An 18,083-nucleotide genomic window follows, 5' to 3' on the forward strand; every position below is an offset into this window, starting at 1 on the left:
CAAGAAGTAATACCATGAATCTGGGACACAGGCCTCGCATTATACCTGCCATTTAAACGTAGGTTAGCTATTTTTTTTTTTTTTTGTAATTTCAGACAAAAAATGTATTTATTCTAAAAGCATTTAACCACTATTTCTAGCACTTATTGTTAGTAAGCTCTGTGTGAAGAGCCTAAAAAGAGAGGAGATTGTTCTGATAAAGGGACTACATATTTTCAGAGTCTTAATTCAGCTTATAAGCAGAAGAAAACACACTTTCTTCCAGACTGACAGTTGTAAAGTGATCAGATTTCTAAAATGGGGCTTGTCCTGCTATATTTCATAGAGGTGTATTGATAACAATGCAATCTGAACTTTGCTGATAGTTGCTGCAGGAAACATTGAGGTTGAATAATATTTTCAATTTCAGGTCCAACTTTCAAATCCAGTAGCTGTTGTTCTTAAAGTGACCCAAAATGGAAAATTTCTTGAAGACAGGTTACTTTAGATGATGTAATAACCAGATTGCCAACTGATTACATTTTAAGGATGTTATTCTTTTCATGTGACAAGATTGCTCACATCTCCTTAGCAATTCAGCCTTCTTCATCCTCACTCATCCTTGACATCAGGCCTCTGGGGAAGGACATTATGAGAAGATATTTTTGTGATATGAACTCAAGTCAAAGAAAGTAAATCAGTGTCAACTCGCCATGGCCTAATGCTTTGGGAAAACCGAGTGATATCTCTCTTAACCACTTTTCTGTGGAGTCTGGATCTAATGTTTCTTTCAATCAGATTGCTTTTGTACCTTTATCTTTTCATGTTTAAATTGATTTTGCATGTTGAATTTCCTTTAAGTAACAGATTGCTATTAGAACCATCGATACCCAAAATGGCCAATTCCTTGTGTTGATCATACAGTTTCAGGCGATTTATTCTGTTATTTTCTGATGTTATTTTCACTTAGTGAGATCCTAGATTTCTTGGGATGTTCTATAGCCTGGGTCTCTGTGGTACTGCCTTCTACCATGTTTATGTATATGTGTCCATAGGTTTTTATGATATTTATACCTGAGCAATATATTTTAGGTACCCTGTTAAAAGAGTATGCCTATGCTACGCATAGGTTGTATATCAATTGTACTCTGTCCTAGAAAGTATGATGAAGTTTGCAATATTTCTGTTACCACAATCACCTATCTTTTGAGATTTTCTTCATGTTAAAATGGAAGAAGTTTCTCTGTTACTTTCAATAGAAATCCCTATATTTGTGCTCTGGAAACCAGTCTGTTCACCTTCTCATGAATTTCATCTTTTTAGATATTCCTCTCCTTACAAATTATCATTCTCTTCAGCAAAGACAGTACTTAATATTTCCTGTATCTGAAAAAAATAATTTGTTGAACCCTCTTCTCTGATGACATAAGACACCATGTTTTATATCTTCATTTTAGGTAATGCTATCCAAGAAACTGTCACAACTCATGAGCTTCATGTATTTACATTCAATACTTTTGAATCCACTGCAGTAAAACTTCCATCCTTTCGTATTTTATTGAAATTACTCTTTTCAAGTTAACCAGTGATGTCCATCCTGCCAAATCCAGTTCAGCCTTTGCATTTCTATTCAGCTTCTTAATAGAAGGGGACAGCTCATCTGCCCACTTAGAGCCTCCTTTCCTGACTTCTGTGCATCTTTACTCTCCCAGTTTTCCTTCTCCCCAGGGCTGCTCTGCTTTCTCTGATACCTTCTATTCAAAGGTTGGACTCCTTTAGACTTAAAAGACTGGGAACTTTACTGCTCAGTCTTTCACTTCCTGTTTTCCTAACAATTCTCTCCCAGATGAGATTGTTCCCATTACCTTACATTTAGACTGATTTAATTCATTTATATTTCCTGTTTATTCAAAAAGCATATTTGAACTCTACAATCATTTCTAATTTTCTAGTTTTTATTCCACATTTTTTTTTTTTTTTTTTTGGCATCTCAGACATAACATGTCAAAATCATTGATTTCTCCCACTCTTTTTTCCCAAAGGGAATTTTTTCCCCTAACTCTTCATCTGTCAGGAAGCATTTAACAAGAGGCTTCCCGTGTGCTGTTTTGGATCTGTCAGGAACCCTCAGGCCCTTATTAATTCCTATATTAATTCCTGAATATTCAGGAATTAAGAGGAGAGGCATGCCTTTCCCAGAGCTGAGGAATCCAGGCATTTCTCATTACGGTGATAAATACCCTCTTCCTTTTTATGAGCCGTACGGTAAAAGGTGATTTTCTGCAACTCTCTTTCTTTGATAGGGATCATCTTTTGTTTTGTAAGTCTGGAATTTTAATCTTCATCTTTGCTGAGAATAACTACAGTATATATGCCCACGCCATGTTGATTAAAACACCTTTGCTCCATCAGAGCTTTGGTCCCCGTGTCTTTCTTTCTTTCTATTGTTTCTGTCTCTCTCAATTTCTCTATTTCTGGCTAATTCCTTGGAGCGCGGAGGCCCGCTGAGCTCACTTTCTTGCCTGGGCTTCTAAGACCCTCTCGAGAAGGCGCACTGTGCCTTCACCCACTCGAGAGGGTGCCCGGTGCCCACGTGCAGCAGCGCGAGCCCTAAGAACAGGACTCTATTGGCTTTCCGCGTAAACCAGGGGATATCAGCCTCTTTCTCTCTCTCACTCTCCGGGCCACCAGGTTCCGGTCCATTAAAGGACCAACATTTATCCAGCGCCATGAATGGGCTTATCAATTACATGCTGGGTCAAATACAAAGAAACAACAGAAAGATTGAGTCATTTGTAATTTCTTCTTTATACTGATACCACTCCAACAGAAAGCTTTATATAGTTTGTAGCCAGCTTATAGCACTATTTCATGTACTGTTCCATTTCCTTCTATTTTTTCACATTTGTCCATGATGACATCATTTCTTTTCTGAATTTTGTTAAAATATTCTACAGTCTGATTCAAAGTAACCACTATAATTTTTCCAGAATCTAAATAAATCTATTTCCTTTGTTTAGAATGTTTTCCCATTTCTTTCATTTAAAAAAAATAAAGAAAAATTAAAGACAACGTTTATCATGTGCTACAGGGCTTGCTTGTCCTATGCCCTAACCATCCACTTCATTCATTCTGCCAGTTACATTAAAGCATCTATTTGCTTTTCAACCCATGAAGCTTTTTCTTTCATTTTGATCTTTGACTTTAGTCTATTATATCCAAGTATTTTTCCCCTTGTACTTTTCACATAGTAGTTCATCTCTTTTCTCTTCAGGTGTTGATGAAATGTCACTTAAGCTAACATGGATGAGAGGGAAGATGTATTAGAGGTTTAAGGAGAAAAGAAAACATTCTCTCCTTAAATCTATTTAGGAATAGTTTGGAACATTTTGAGAACATATGATGATTGTTGACTATATTTTGTATTCATATTTATGTTAATTAAATATTGCTGAATAATGTAAAACCCCCAAACTCAAGGCTATAGAGAAACGTCATGTATAACCACATTGTCTGTGAGTTAACTTGAGGATCAGCTGAACTTGGCTGGCTTCTGTTTGCCAACTGTGCTAGCTCCAGGACATTCGATCCTGCATCTGCTCGTTTATTAGGTAGCTCTGCTCTAGGAGGGAACCTGACAACTCTCCCTGTGGCGCTCATCTTTCTTCTGGGGACCGGTAGACTAGTCCTGGCATGCTCTTCTCTGGCAGTGGCAGAACATAAGAGGAAACCTAGATCCAGATGTGGAACCGGACACCATCACTTTCAACTCATTCTATTGCCCGAGTTAGCTGGAGGCTAAACCTAATGGAAGAGAACCCTGCAAAATTACATGAACTAGTGAGGGAAGATTTGTGGCCGATAATGCAACCTACTTCCTGTTTATTTATTTCATCATTATTTAGCTAAACAAGGTGCTCGGTGATGCGGACATGATGGTTATTAACGAAAATGTTTTGGTTTTCATTTTGTATATATCTTCAAACCTCAGCTATGATGAAATTCTAAGATAAATTAATCTCTGACATCTGTTATCCTAAAAAAAAAAATGTACATACAGCAATTAGAAGTTTTATTAAAGGTTCATGTTTTTTTCCAATGTACTATGAACTTCATAGAGACAGTGATTTTTTTTTTTTCTCTGACTTTAAAGCACATATTTTATTTATTTTTTTTTTTATGTATCTATGTTGTTTTATTTATTTATTTATTTTTATTTTTATTTTTTTTCTCCAGTGGGTTTTGTCATACATTGATATGAATCAGCCATGGATTTACATGTATTCCCAATCCCGATCCCCCCTCCCACCTCCCTCTCCACCCGATTCCTCTGGGTCTTCCCAGTGCACCAGGCCCGAGCACTTGTCTCGTGCATCCCACCTGGGCTGGTGATCTGTTTCACCATAGATAGCATACATGCTGTTCTTTTGAAATATCCCACCCTCACATTCTCCCACAAAGTTCAAAAGTCTGTTCTGTATTTCTGTGTCGAAGTAAGCCAGAAAGATAAAGAACATTACAGCATACTGACACATGTATATGGAATTTAGAAAGGTGATAACGATAACCCTATATGCAGTGATTTTTTTTTTAATCTTTTCCTTATTAATTACTGTGGTTTTGCCATCTACTACCTCCTATTCTACTCATGAAGTTTAAAGTTTTGTTTTTTAAATTTTTGAATTAGTAATTGAATTAAATATTAATTAAGGACTGACAGGAAAATAATTAACATCAGTCCATGCAAATATAAAATGGATGGGCAAAATGGAGGACCAAATACAGAAAGTAAAAATGCACATTTCAATATTTGAGTATAAGAGATTTAATACCTCCCTTGGTTCAGTTTTCTTTATTATAGCACCAGGTTAAAGAAGATGTATCCTTTTTTTTTTTTCCTTTAGATACTTCATTGACTACAATGCTGAAGATGATAGATTTTTTAACATTGATGCCAACACTGGAACCATTAAGACTACCAAGGTTCTTGATAGAGAAGAAACTCCATGGTACAACATCACAGTTGCTGCTTCAGAAAATGGTAAACTTCTTTACTTTATGTACCATAGGGAAGATGTCACTTAAACATGAAGACTTAGGCTGAGATTTTCTCCAGATCAGGGCTTTCATGATTTTTATTTTTTTATGTACCTAGCAGAGTGCACAGAATGTTTTAGACACAATTACTCATTGTCAGATGTGATTAGTAAATCTTATATCTTTTCCTTTACTGTAATTTCTGCATAATGGTAGAAAATTGATATCACAGAGTACTTAGTCTGCATCACTCAGTCAAAATATCTAATTCTCTTCTTAATTGTCAGACTTGCCCTGTCATGTGCTTATGCCTTACTTAAGTAGAAGAATGCTTCATGTACAGTGAAGCAGTTAGGAAAATAAAGAAAAGAAAAGAAAATTTAACATTTTACTTGAATGATTTTATTAATACAACACCTTTCTTCAGGCTTCAATTGACTCTTAGAGATTTTACAGTGAAAGAATAACTCTTGGTATTTCAACAGGCAGGTCTAAGTCATTTTTAACAAATGTACACCACCATACAACTGAGGAAGGCCATTGTTCGATCCTCATCCAGAACATTGCATTGTGCTAAATAACCACATTATAAAAAAAGTAAAAATATCAACAATTATCTCAAAGTTCAAAAAGATGTGCATAAATGTTTTCAAATGAAATTAGAATAAAGCTCTAGGAAAATGGATCTGCTGTCAAGAAAATGAAGTATGTATTTACATGTTGAGAAAGAATCCAAAGGTACAGACTGCCCCAAGTTTACTATGATACATGAAAAATGAAAGTGAAAGCATTAGTTGATCCATCATGTCGGACTTTTTGTGACCCCATGGACTATAGCCCCCCAGACTCCTCAGTCCAAGGAATTTTCCAAGTAAGAATACTGAAGTGGGATGTCATTCCCTTCTCCAGGAGATCTTCCTGACTCAGGGAATGAAACTGCATTTCCTGAATTGTAGAGAGTCTCCTGCATTTCAGGCAGATTCTTTACCATTTGAGCCACCAGGGAAGCCCAGTATTGTATATATCATGTGTGTGTGTGTGCATTCAGTCGTGTCTGACTCTTTGTGACCCCATGAACTGTAGCCTGCCAGGTTCCTCTCCATGGGATTTCCCAGGCAAGAAACTGGAGTGGGTTGTCATTTCCTTCTCTGGGGATCTTCCCAACACACGGATCAAACCTGCATCTGTTGCATATCCTGCATTGGCAGGTGGTTTCTTTACCACTAGTGACACCTGGAAAGCCCAACTTACAATGCCTTTTAAAAGATTTCAGTATATTCATAAAAGAACTCTAAATATTAAAATGTAGGAACACTTCATATTGGAAAATAGTATTCAGTTCAGTTCAGTTGCTCAGTGTGTCCGACTCTTTGCGACCCCATGGACCACAGCACACCAGGCCTTCCTGTCCATCACCAGCTCCCGGAGTTTACCCAAACTCGTGTCCATTGAGTCGGTGATGCCATCCAACCATCACATCCTCTGTCGTCCCCTTCTCCTCCTGCCTTCAATCTTTTCCAGCATCAGGGTCTTTTCAAATGTGTCAGCTCTTTGCATCAGGTGGCCAAAGGATTGGAGTTTCTGCTTCAACATCAGTCCTTCCAATGAATATTCAGGACTGATGTCCTTTAGCATGGACTGGTTGGATCTCCTTGTAGTCCAAGGGACTCTCAAGAGTCTTCTCCAACACCACAGTTCAAAAGCACCAATTCTTCAGCACTCAGCTTTCTTTATAGTCCACCTCTCACATCCAAACATGACCACTGGAAAAACCATAGCCTTGACTAGACAGACCTTTGTTGGCAAAGTAATATCTCTGCTTTTTAATATGCTGTCTAGGTTGGTCATAACTTTCCCTCCAAAGTATAAGTGTCTTTTAATTTCATGGTTTCAGTCACCATCTGCAGTGATTTTGGAGCCCAAAATTAAAGTCTGCCACTGTTTCCACTGTTTTCCCATCTATTTGCCATGAAGTGATGGGACCGGATGCCATGATATTAGTTTTCTGAATGTTGAGCTTTAAGCCAACTTTTTCACTCTCCTCTTTCACTTTCATCAAGAGGCTCTTTAGTTCTTCTTTGCTTTCTGCCATAAGGGTGGTGTCACCTGTATATCTGAGGTTATTCATATTTCTCCCAACTATCTAGATTCCAGCTTTTGCTTCCTCCAGCCCAGCATTTCTCATGATGTACTCTGCATATAAGTTAAATAAGCATGGTGACAGTATACAGCCTTGACGTAATCCTTTTCCTCTTTGGAACGAGTCTGTTGTTCCATGTCCAGTTCTAACTGTTGCTTCCTGACCTGCATACACATTTCTCAAGAGGGTCAGGTGGTCTGGTATTCCCATTTCTTTCATAATTCCCATGGTTTATTGTGATCTGCACAGTCAAAGGCTTTGGCATAGTCAATAAAGCAGAAGTAGACGTTTTTCTGGAACTCTCTTATATAAAATGAAATTACATTCTGTCTTTCTTATGCCCTCAGAAGATACAAGAAATTTTTAAAAAAACATTCAAGCTTCATTTAGAAATACTTTACATACCCTATGATTTACCTTTGTATAGTGTATAGTCAAATGACTGTTAGTACATTCAGTTATCCATCAACTGTCACAATGGATTTTAGAATACATTGAATACTTCAGAAAGAAATCCTGTGTCCTTATTCATCACTCTTTAATCCCTCTTGCCCACACCTCAATCCAAGGAGCCACTCCTCTAGTGTCTGTTTTTATAGATGTCTTAGTCTGTTTAGGCTGCTATAACAGTGCTTTAAAAAACAAACAGTTATTTCTCACAGTTCTGGAGGCTGGAAGTCCAAGATCAAGGGACCAACTGATTTGGTGTCTGGTGAGAACACACTTTCTGGTTCATAGATGGCTGTCTTCTAGTGGTGTTCTCACATGGTGCAAGAGCAAGGGATCTCTCTGGGATCTCTTTTATAAGAGATCTAATCTCCCTCGTGAGTGTTTCACTCTGAATTAGGGGGAGAAAAATACATTCAGTCTACAGCAATAGTTTTTCTTTAATTGACATCTCATATAAAATAATCATATAGCATCTAGTCCTTTGTGACTGGCTTACTTCACGTAGTGTATTATTTTCAACATTCATTTACATTGTAGCATGGATCAGTGTTTCATTCTTCCTTACCGCTAAAATCTTTCCATTGTTTGAATATACTGTATTTTATGTACCCATTCACCACTTGATAGACATTTGTATTGTTTCCACTTTTTGCCTAATTTGAAGAATGTTATCATGAGCATTGATATGGATGCTTTTGTGTGAATGACTTTTCATTTCTCTTGGGTATATACCTAGGAGTGGGATTGCAGAATCATATAAAAGTATGTTTAAATCGTGGGTGAATTGCCAGACTGTTTTCCAAAGTGACTACATTTTACATTCAGAGCAGCACTGTATGAGTGTCCTCATTATTCTATATTGTTACCAATATTTACTATTCTGTACTTTTTGATCATGATCATTCAATTAGGTGTGAGGTGATAGCTCATTGTGGTTTATGCACTTTTATAATGTCTTGTATCACAAAACAGTAAAGCTGCTCCAGTCTTTTCTATTCTACCTGAGTTTTTCACGTGTTGCATCTGAAAAATCAACTCAAGTAGTTTCCATTTAGATTGTTTTTTCAATGTAATATTTCTCTTTGAAAATAAAGATTCACTAATTACTTTTAAATGAGTATTATAAATAATACATGAGTGGATTCATTTGTTATAATTCTGGTTAATTTTCATTTTAAAAATGGCCAGAATAGTTCTAGAATTGCATGTGCTTACTTACCAAGAACAATAAAATAAGTGCCACATGATAAAGCCTCATTTAAAATTAGTTTTAAAATAAAGGAATGCATGGATTGATAAATTGAAGTAGATGCTATGGAGACATTGAAAAGTTTCCAAAAATATTGTATAGTTATTCTTGCAATCAGGCTCCATGCATAGAAGATGGAAGGGGAGAATCCCTGGAGAGAATACTTGCGTGTTAGAAATAATAAGGACTTATTTTAAAATAAAATCAAATTCAACTCCAGGTGTATTTTGATCAGAAACTTTATTTTAGTTCAGTTAAATCTCATCTCAACCCAAATAATATTTGCATCAAGACAAAGCTACTTTGTAACTATACATGAGTTCAAGTGTATCATGAAAATTATGTTATTTGCAATCATTACCAAAGGAAACCAAAGGAAATGTTAATTTTTACTAAAGTAGCATCTTAGGTATGTACCTACTTTCCTTTTTTTTTTTTCCTAATTGCTAGTATTTCATATGGGAAATGAGTTAATACACATCTACTAAGTAAAACAGTACAGTAAATCGTAATATCCTGAATTTTATAGATGGTAATAAAGAAGCCTTAGAGACACCTCAATGAGCATTACTAAAATATAATTTAATCCTAATCATAAACAGGTATGTAGAAAGAATGAGCCCTAGTTAAGATTTTATAGCCATACTGGGAGACTGTGTTTAGAAAAGTGCACCTTCACTTACTGATGGCTTGGCCTAAGTGCATATTAAATAGAGTTGGGAGTTCTTCCACATGTGATTGTTTGTAAGCATTAACAGGAGCTGTGTCATAAAAGTATTTTCTGGTATATTTCATTTTGGATACTTTTTCAACAGGATTTTTTAAAAGGCTATACTTTTTTTTTTAGTGCATTTTAGGTTTGTCAAAATTCAGAGAAATGGACAATGATTTCCTTTGTATCTTCTGCACCTACAGATGCTTAGCTTCCTCCCTATCCTCCACCAGAGTGATGCATTTGTTACAACAGATGAGCCTGCATTGACAAATCATAATCAACCAATGTCTACAGTTTGTTGTAGGGTTAGCTCTTATTATTCTATGGTTTTGGACAAATGCATAATGCATATACCCACTGACATAATATCATATAGAGTATTTTGACTGCACTAAAATGTTCTGTGCTCCATCTGTTCATCTCTCCCCATCTCTACCCCTGGTAACCACCTATCTTTTTATGACTCCATAGTTTTGCCTTTTCCAGAACATCATATAGTTGGAATCACACGGTATGTGGACTTTTAGGTTGGCTTCTTTCACTTAGTAATATAGATTGAAGTTTTTTCAAATCTTCCATGTCTATTCCAGTCTTGATAGCACATTTCTTTTACACTCAATAATATGAAATTGTCAGCCTGCACCAGTTTGTTTATCCATTCATCTACTAAAAAACATCTTGGTTGTCTCCAAAATTTGGCAATGATGAAATAATGCTACTATAAATATACTGGTGCAGGTTTTTGGGTGGACAGATGTTTTCAACTCCTTTGGGTAAATACCAAACTTTGCAATCCCTGGATCATATGGTAAGAGTATGTTTAATTTTGTAAGAAATTGATAGTGTCTTATGAAGTGCCTATGCCATTTTGAATACCCACCAGATATGAATGATTGTTCCACACCCTAACTAGCATTTGGTGTTGTCATTATTCCCTGGATTTGCACCAGTCCAATAGATACATAGTGGCATACTGTTTTAATTTGAATTTTTTCTGATGACATATATGTGGGGCATCTTTCCAAAGAGTTTTGCCATGTGTATGTTTTCTTTGGTGAAGTATTTATTAAGGTCTTTGGCCCATTTTTTAAATCATGTTGTTTGTTTTCTTAACATTTAATTTTAAGAATTCTTGGCATTTTTTTTTTTTTTTGGATAACTAATTTATCAGATGCTCTTTTGCAAATATTTTCTCCCAAACTTTGTCATATCTCCTCATTCTCTTGACATTGTCTTTCAAGAGCAGAAATCATATTTTTAAAAATCTCAATGTCACAGTTTTGAGGAGACTGTTGCTCTATGGAATTATAATTAGAAGTTAATGCTTTAAAATAGTCTACCCACTACTGAGGGCCTTGTGGAAGCAAGAGAAAGGTTCTTCCTCTGGGCAGATGAAGCAATGCACCTGATTTAAGAGAGAACAGGAGCAAAGCACCTTTGTGCAAAAGAAAGAAAAACAACAACAAGAACAACAACAACTCCAAAAATGTTTCCCCTTTCTTCTGGTGAACAGGCCTTATACTAGAAGACCGTGAGAAGGTTGAGGGTGCCACAGCTGGGCATCCTTTGAGCATGCAGGTGGGGCCCAGATGCAATGCAATTGTCAATGCAGTATATGCTATTTGATCTGCCTTCTTTCATCCTGTGGTTTTTAGGTCACAGTGATTATTCAGTTGCCCAGTCATGTAAGAAAGGCAGGAATCTTGGGTCTGGTCTATGATGATCTTGTACTTGTTGTTGTTCAGTCCCTACGTTGTGTCTGACTCTTTGTGATCCCATGGACTGCAACATGCCAGGCCTCCCTGTCCCTCACCACCTCCCAGAGCTTTCCCAAACTCATGTCCATTAAGTCAGTGATGCCATCCAACCATTTAATCCTGTCCTCCACTATCTCCCAGAGTTTTCTCAAATTCATGTCCACTGAGTTCGTGGTGCTATCTAATCATCTCATCCTGTCGCCCCAACTCCATGTGCCCTCAATCTTTCCCAGCATCAGGGTCTTTTCCAATGAGATGGCTCTTGACCTCAAAGACGTGGCCAGAAGTATTGGAGCTTCAGCTTCAGTAACAGCTTACTGCTGTGGCTAAACATGAATGGCAGCTATTTTCACTGATATGTTGTGCTTTACAGTCATGCCATTCTAAAAAAATCCCTGTGAAATAGAAAAAACAGATGTTATTCCTGCTTAAAAAAAAAAAAAGAAGAAGAAAGAAAGAAAGAGAGAGACTCTTACAAATCTGAATATTTTGGTTCCTAGATCTGTGTTCATTCTATGTCAGCTGATGTTCATTGAACCCAAGTACTCGTCAGGTATTTTAACTGGTTGAGATTTATTTTATTATTTTGAAAATTCATTCTGTGACATAAGATTCTTTTCACCATCTTAAAGAATACACTAGGAATCAAATAAGTTCAATATATATGTCTTTGGTCAGGGGAATAGAAAGTGGTGTCTCATTATCACGTATCACAGTTCTCAGGGAAGAGGACTTTCTTGATAAATACCTGGGGAACATTTCTGTTACAGCTAACAATGTAATCCATAATAGAACTATTTGGTAACTTCTACTACTTTTCTGTTGATGTGTAACAAATAGTCACATGATTTCTGTAGGTCAGAAGTCCAGGAGGGTTCAATTTATTCCTCTGCTTTAAATCTGGAAAGACTGAAGTTGTGTGTCAGCTGGGCTGGTCTCTTATCTAAAGGCTTCAGGGAAGAATCTGGTTTCATGCTCATTCTCCTCATTGGCAGAATCCACGTTGTTGAGGATGTAGGTGTGAGGGCTACATTTTTTTTGTTTTTGTTTTTCCTGACTCTTAGCTGGGAGAGCTTTCTCCTTTTAGAAGCTGCCTGAATTTTTTTCTTCAAGCAAGCAATAGTGTGTCAAGTCCTTCTTATGTTTGAATCTCTTTAGTTGTCTCTTCTGCCACCATCTGGAGAAAGTCTCTGCTTTTGGTGGTTTTTCACCTGATTGAGTCAGGCCCAGCCCAATAATCTTTGTACATTAAGGTCATCTGCCTTGAGACTTCAGTTACATCTGCAGAGTTCCTTCACAACAGGACTCAAATTAACATCTAGTTGAACAATCGAGGGGCAGGAATCGTATTCTGGAATCTTTAGAATTCTGCATCCCATGACCCTAAAATGTCTGTAAAATTTGGGAGAATTCTTTTATAGGATAATAAATATTCTTTCTAACTTGTGTGCCATGGCTCACTTTTCCTTTTATGTGACTCCTCAGTAAAGTAAAGGCACCAGTAGGCACTCAATAAGTAGTTCTTAACATGGTTTTTCAAATGACTAGCTCTCATCCCCCTCCATTTCCTTGTTAATGCCTCAGTGCAGGATAATGTATATTTTTATTCTAACTGCTTTTCAGAAACACCACTGTGTTCATCACTTCATAATAGCTGAGTCCAATGAGTAGTCTTCATTTCTTATCTCCCTGATTTCTTTATGATATCTGACTGTGTTAATCATCCTCTTTCCTCTTAGAATGTTCTACTTCCTTGGCTGCCATTCCAGTACTTTGGAATGGTGTGCTTTATCATCTGTGTTCTAAAGAATACATTAACTGACTCACTCAGAGTTCAGTAGTAAATGATACCTGCTAGTGAGTGTAGTATTTTCGGGGCTAATCATATAGAGGGATTATTTTGTCTTTGAGGAATTTTAGAGTCTAGTGCAAAAGACAAGGTAGCTGAACAATTGCATTATGGATAATTACTGTGAGGATAAGTCTTTTTAGGGACTAGAGAAACATGAAAACATGGTGGCTTAATGTCTTTGTGAGGACCAGTGAAGATTTCATAGAGAGTACAACGCTTGGATTGAGTCTTGAGATGAAGGATGAGTAAAGGTTAGCCTGCATTCTGCTCTCAAACTAGTGGCTCAGATGGTTAAATAATCTGCCTCCAATGCAGGAGACCTGGGTTCTATCCCTGGCTTGAGAAGATCCCCTGGAGGAGGGTATAAATGGCAACCCCACTTCAGTATTCTTGCCTGGAGAATCGCCATGGACAGAGGAGTCTGGCAGGCTATAGTTCATGGGGTCTCAGAGTCGGGCGTGACTGAGTGACTATGCACAGCATAGAGAAACAGAACCAAGAGGATTCAGAACCAAAGTGAAAGTCACTCAGTCATGTCTGACTCTTTGCGACCCCATGGACTATACAGTCCATGGAATTCTCCAGGCCAGAATACTGGAGTGGGTAGCCTTTCCCTTCTCCAGGGGATCTTCCCAAGCCAGGGATCGAACCCAGGTCTCCTGCATTGCAGGCAGATTCTTTACCAGCTGAGCCACAAAAGAAGCCCAATAATGTATTAAGTAAATATGCTATTTACCCCCATTAAATTTTAATAAAGTAGAATTAACCCACCAAAATGTTATTCTAATGTCACAGTAAGTTGGGAGTTGTTGAGGCAAACCTCAAATATCAGGAAGCAAACTAAAGACAGGTGGGCATGAGAGAATTCTGATGGCCATAAGGCAACCAAGTATATTAAGTAAGTCTGTGCAGATGCTGAATATAAAAGTTAATATTTGGGAACTCTGGGGTTTTCATTTTGTTGTTTAGTCGCTAAGTCATGTCTGACCCTTGTGACCCCTTGGACTATAGTCTGCCAGGCTCCTCTGTCCATGGAATTTCTCAGGCAAACCTACTGGACTGGATTGCCATTTCCTTCTCCATCAGAACCAAAAAGGATTTTTATTATGAGGATTGGTTAATGTTGGCTCGTGCAGCTATGGAGGTTGCAAGTCTAAAATCCCCAGATCCCCTGTCCTAGGTCACACCTTCTTGCCAGAACCAGGAAGAACCAGTGCCTCAAAGGTCATCAGGCAAGAGAATTCTCTCTTATTAGAGGGAAAGTCAGCCTTTGGTTCTATTCAGTTCTTCAAATGATTGGACGAAGCCCACTCACATTATGAGAACAATTTGCTTTACTCAGTCTCACAATTTAAATGCTAATCTTATACAAAGACGGCCTCACAAAATCACACAGAATAATGTTTGACCAAATATCTGGGCCCTCCATGAATTAGAAACTGGCGCAGTGTCCTGGGTTTTATCAGGCCTTCTAGATGATTTTCATGCATGCTGTTTGAGAATCACTGACCTATGTGATTCTAATGTAAATTGAATTCAAGAAGCATTGTTGTATATAACAATTTGATATATATCATGGTTCTATCAAGAACTACTCTCATGGGCATACCCACATGCACACACTCACTCATATACATACACACATCCTGATGGAGAAATAAACTTCATGTAGGGCATATGTGGCTTTTATTCCCCCTTTTGGCTTTCTCTTTTTTTAAATTTATTTTTTATTGGAGAATAATTGCCTTACAGAATTTTGCTCTTGTTATGTGACTTTTGTTTATAATATTTGGTCTGCTGTCAGCTTAATCCTCTGAAAAACGTATATCACACTTTTAGCCACAGACCCTCAAGTAGGCCCTGTCCTTTCAATAGTTTCATAATTCTTTCATCTCTTAAAGATTTCTTCTCATTTTCTGCTGCTTTACAAACAACTATTTTCTTTCAAGAACTATTTCAAAAGTCACAAATTCTTTGAAATTTTTCTCAACTTCTGAGGTATATTTTATAGCTCCTTATCTTCTGTACTCTATGTAGACCTTAGAATAATGTTCATCACTTATACTCTCATAGTCTTAAATATACCACTTATATTTTATTGTGATACTTTTCACCTATACTACTTTGTGAACATCTCAAATCTAAGAATCAGGTCTATTTTGTCTTTGTTTATTAGAGTATTCCCAAATTCTTAATAAATTCCCTGACACATAGAACTGGGTTAATAAAATTTTGTTAAGTTCATGAATATTATCTGTCTTCATTTCTCAGCCCACCTTAATTACCCAACAACTACATACATCATTCACTACATATTGCAATGATCACTGTACATTTCCCAGTTTACCTTAAATATTCTATTTCTGCTTGTTCTGTTCATTAAATGTGAGACTTCATTTTACCTGATCAATATACCAAAATGGGTCTCTTTTTTATTAATTGCTTGCAAGATGATGCTATTTCCAAAGGAGTCAAATTCAGGGAGATGCTTATTTATTCACATATCTAATGAGTTCAAAAGTTTCTGCTGTCTCCAGAGTTCACAGTTTAAGCAACAACAAAAGCAACTTCATGTTTTGTGCATTGATAGAAAAATTTGCCTCAGCTTCCTATTTCACATTTCTCTCACATTATCTACATAATTGCAGTCCAGAAGCCAATGTATACCTGTTTTTTATTCGTTGACTCTTTCTTTTCTCCTCAATTCTTATGCAAACATATTCAAAGATTAGGATCCACAAATTTCAAGTTTAGTACAATTGTTAACTGCAGGCGATGGAAGTTAAATTTAGATTTTATGAACTCATTCCTTGTTTCCTTTTAATCTGAAGTTAATTTTTGTTAGCAGCTGCAGCTAACAACATAAAACCTTGTTACTGAAGAGTGGGTGGTTTTAAGTCCCTTTGGTTACTTCACATTCTTTTGTTACTGTAAATGTGTTTATTTTGATACATAAAGTTGTCTCCCACAGTGTGTTCATATTAGCAATTTCCTTTTCACAAAAAGTTTCATAATGAGACCTTATACTTTAGCCTACAGAGAGGATAACACACAAAAAAATTGACTTTGCTTTTAACCAATGATCAAAAATAATACAATAAAATATTTTTCTGAAATTTTTATTTATACATGCATGGGTCAGTGTATTAGCTACCTATAGCCATATGATAGATTATTTCAAAATATCAAAAAGTAGTTCAATTTTTTTCTAAGACTTAAAATAAATTTTTTGACTCATTTATCTGAATACTTCATAGATAAATTGAGCTTCAGACTTACCTTTATCAGGACTCTTTTCTCCATTTCTTTGTATTTTTTTTTCTGCATTCTCTTTTATCATGTTTTGACTTAAGGTTGCTATATAATAGTAATAAGCAACTAGTACCATGTTAACTTTTAGTATGTTAATAGGGTGAATGCCACCTTAAGTTGGTACACACTCAGCCTCATTCAGAGTGCAATAAATTGTCACTTTGCATAATAAGATACTGCTTTATTTAATTTATTTATAAACTAATCTCCATTCACTTTCTTTAAAAAACTGTATTTAGTACATGAAATGTGCCCATAATTTAACTGCTTAGTATGACAAAAGGTATGGAATTGTTTGTATTGGCTCAGGACTTTCAAGGTTCATATTTTTATCTTCACTTGTGGTCAGTTCCATTCAAATCCCTTGGGTTCTACATATAAGGAGGAGGCTCATCAAGCAATTATAACATTTAATACATTTTATTTGTGTTATTGTTTACCCAATATGTCAATACACTGAGACATTACTACTTGCACTATCCCAAACTCAGTATCAAATTCTAAAAGAAGTAGAGCATATTAGTTTATTCAAGAGAAGCTCAAGTAACTAAAGCAATTATATATATCCTGCTAAATATGCATTTTTCTGACAAAAGCCTATATAGTCAAAGCTATGGTTTATCCAATAGTCATATAGGGATGTGAGAGTTGGACCATAATGGAGGCTGAGCGCCGAAGAATCAATGCTTTCAAACTGTGGTGCTGAAGAAGACACTTGAGAGACCCTTGGACTGCAAGGAGACCAAACCAGTCAATCCTAAAGGAAATCAACTGTGACTATTCATTGGAAGGACTGATGCTGAAGCTGAAGCTGAAGCTCCAGTACTTTGGTCACCTGATGTGAAGAGCTGACTCATTGGCAAAGACCCTGATGCTGGGAAAGATTGAAGGCAAGAGGAGAAGGGTGCAACAGAGGATGAGATGGTTAGATAAAATCACCAACTCAATGGACATGAGTTTGAGCAAACTCTGGGAGATGGTGAAGGACAGGAAAGCCTGACATACTGTAGTCCATGGGGCTTCAAAGAGTCAGACATGACTTAGTGACTGAACAACAACAAATATGAATTTATAGTTTTCCTCTTGCCACAATTTTTAATAGTTCTTCCAATTTCTTTATATACATCATATATTCTTGCTTCTTGAATGACAGCAAATAAGACCAATTAGAAAGGAGTTTGCATGTTTTCCTTCTATCAGATCTACCAACCTACCCAGTATTATACGCAATAATCTCCATAAACCTGGCTCCACTCAGTACTGTGAATAAACTCTCCATGTCACGCTTACAGCCACCTCTCTATGTGTGCTCTGAATCTTGTCCCTCCTTGCTCACTGAGACATTGCACTATTAACAAAGTCTCCTCTTCCCTGTATTTTTATGCTTCTTTATCTGGTACATATCACCCCTATCCTCAAAAACAGGCTTTATTTTCTATCTGAAAATAAAATCAACTCCAGCAACCAAAACCTGAAAACCTATCTTGATCTAGTTTCCCTCCAGGTACATCTCTAGTATTTCATTCCCTTGAATGAAAAACTCCTTGAAAGAATTGTTTATATTCACAATCTGCCTTTTCTCTTCTCTCGGG

At 36.7% G+C, this 18,083-nt stretch overlaps 1 protein-coding gene across 6 annotated transcripts in view; it reads left to right on the top strand.

The window, feature by feature from the left end:
- Positions 1-18,083, top strand: part of CDH18 (cadherin 18) — a 1,208,767-nt gene that overhangs the window by 1,121,086 nt on the left and 69,598 nt on the right. For all 6 annotated transcript variants that reach the window (XM_061129307.1, XM_061129308.1, XM_061129303.1 and 3 more), the window contains one exon: positions 4,884-5,020. In XM_061129307.1, coding sequence (XP_060985290.1) covers positions 4,884-5,020 — 137 coding nt within the window. The remainder of the gene's footprint in view (positions 1-4,883; positions 5,021-18,083) is intronic.

The sequence above is a fragment of the Dama dama genome, chromosome 25, assembly GCF_033118175.1.
Source record: "Dama dama isolate Ldn47 chromosome 25, ASM3311817v1, whole genome shotgun sequence".
Classification (NCBI taxonomy): domain Eukaryota; kingdom Metazoa; phylum Chordata; class Mammalia; order Artiodactyla; family Cervidae; genus Dama; species Dama dama.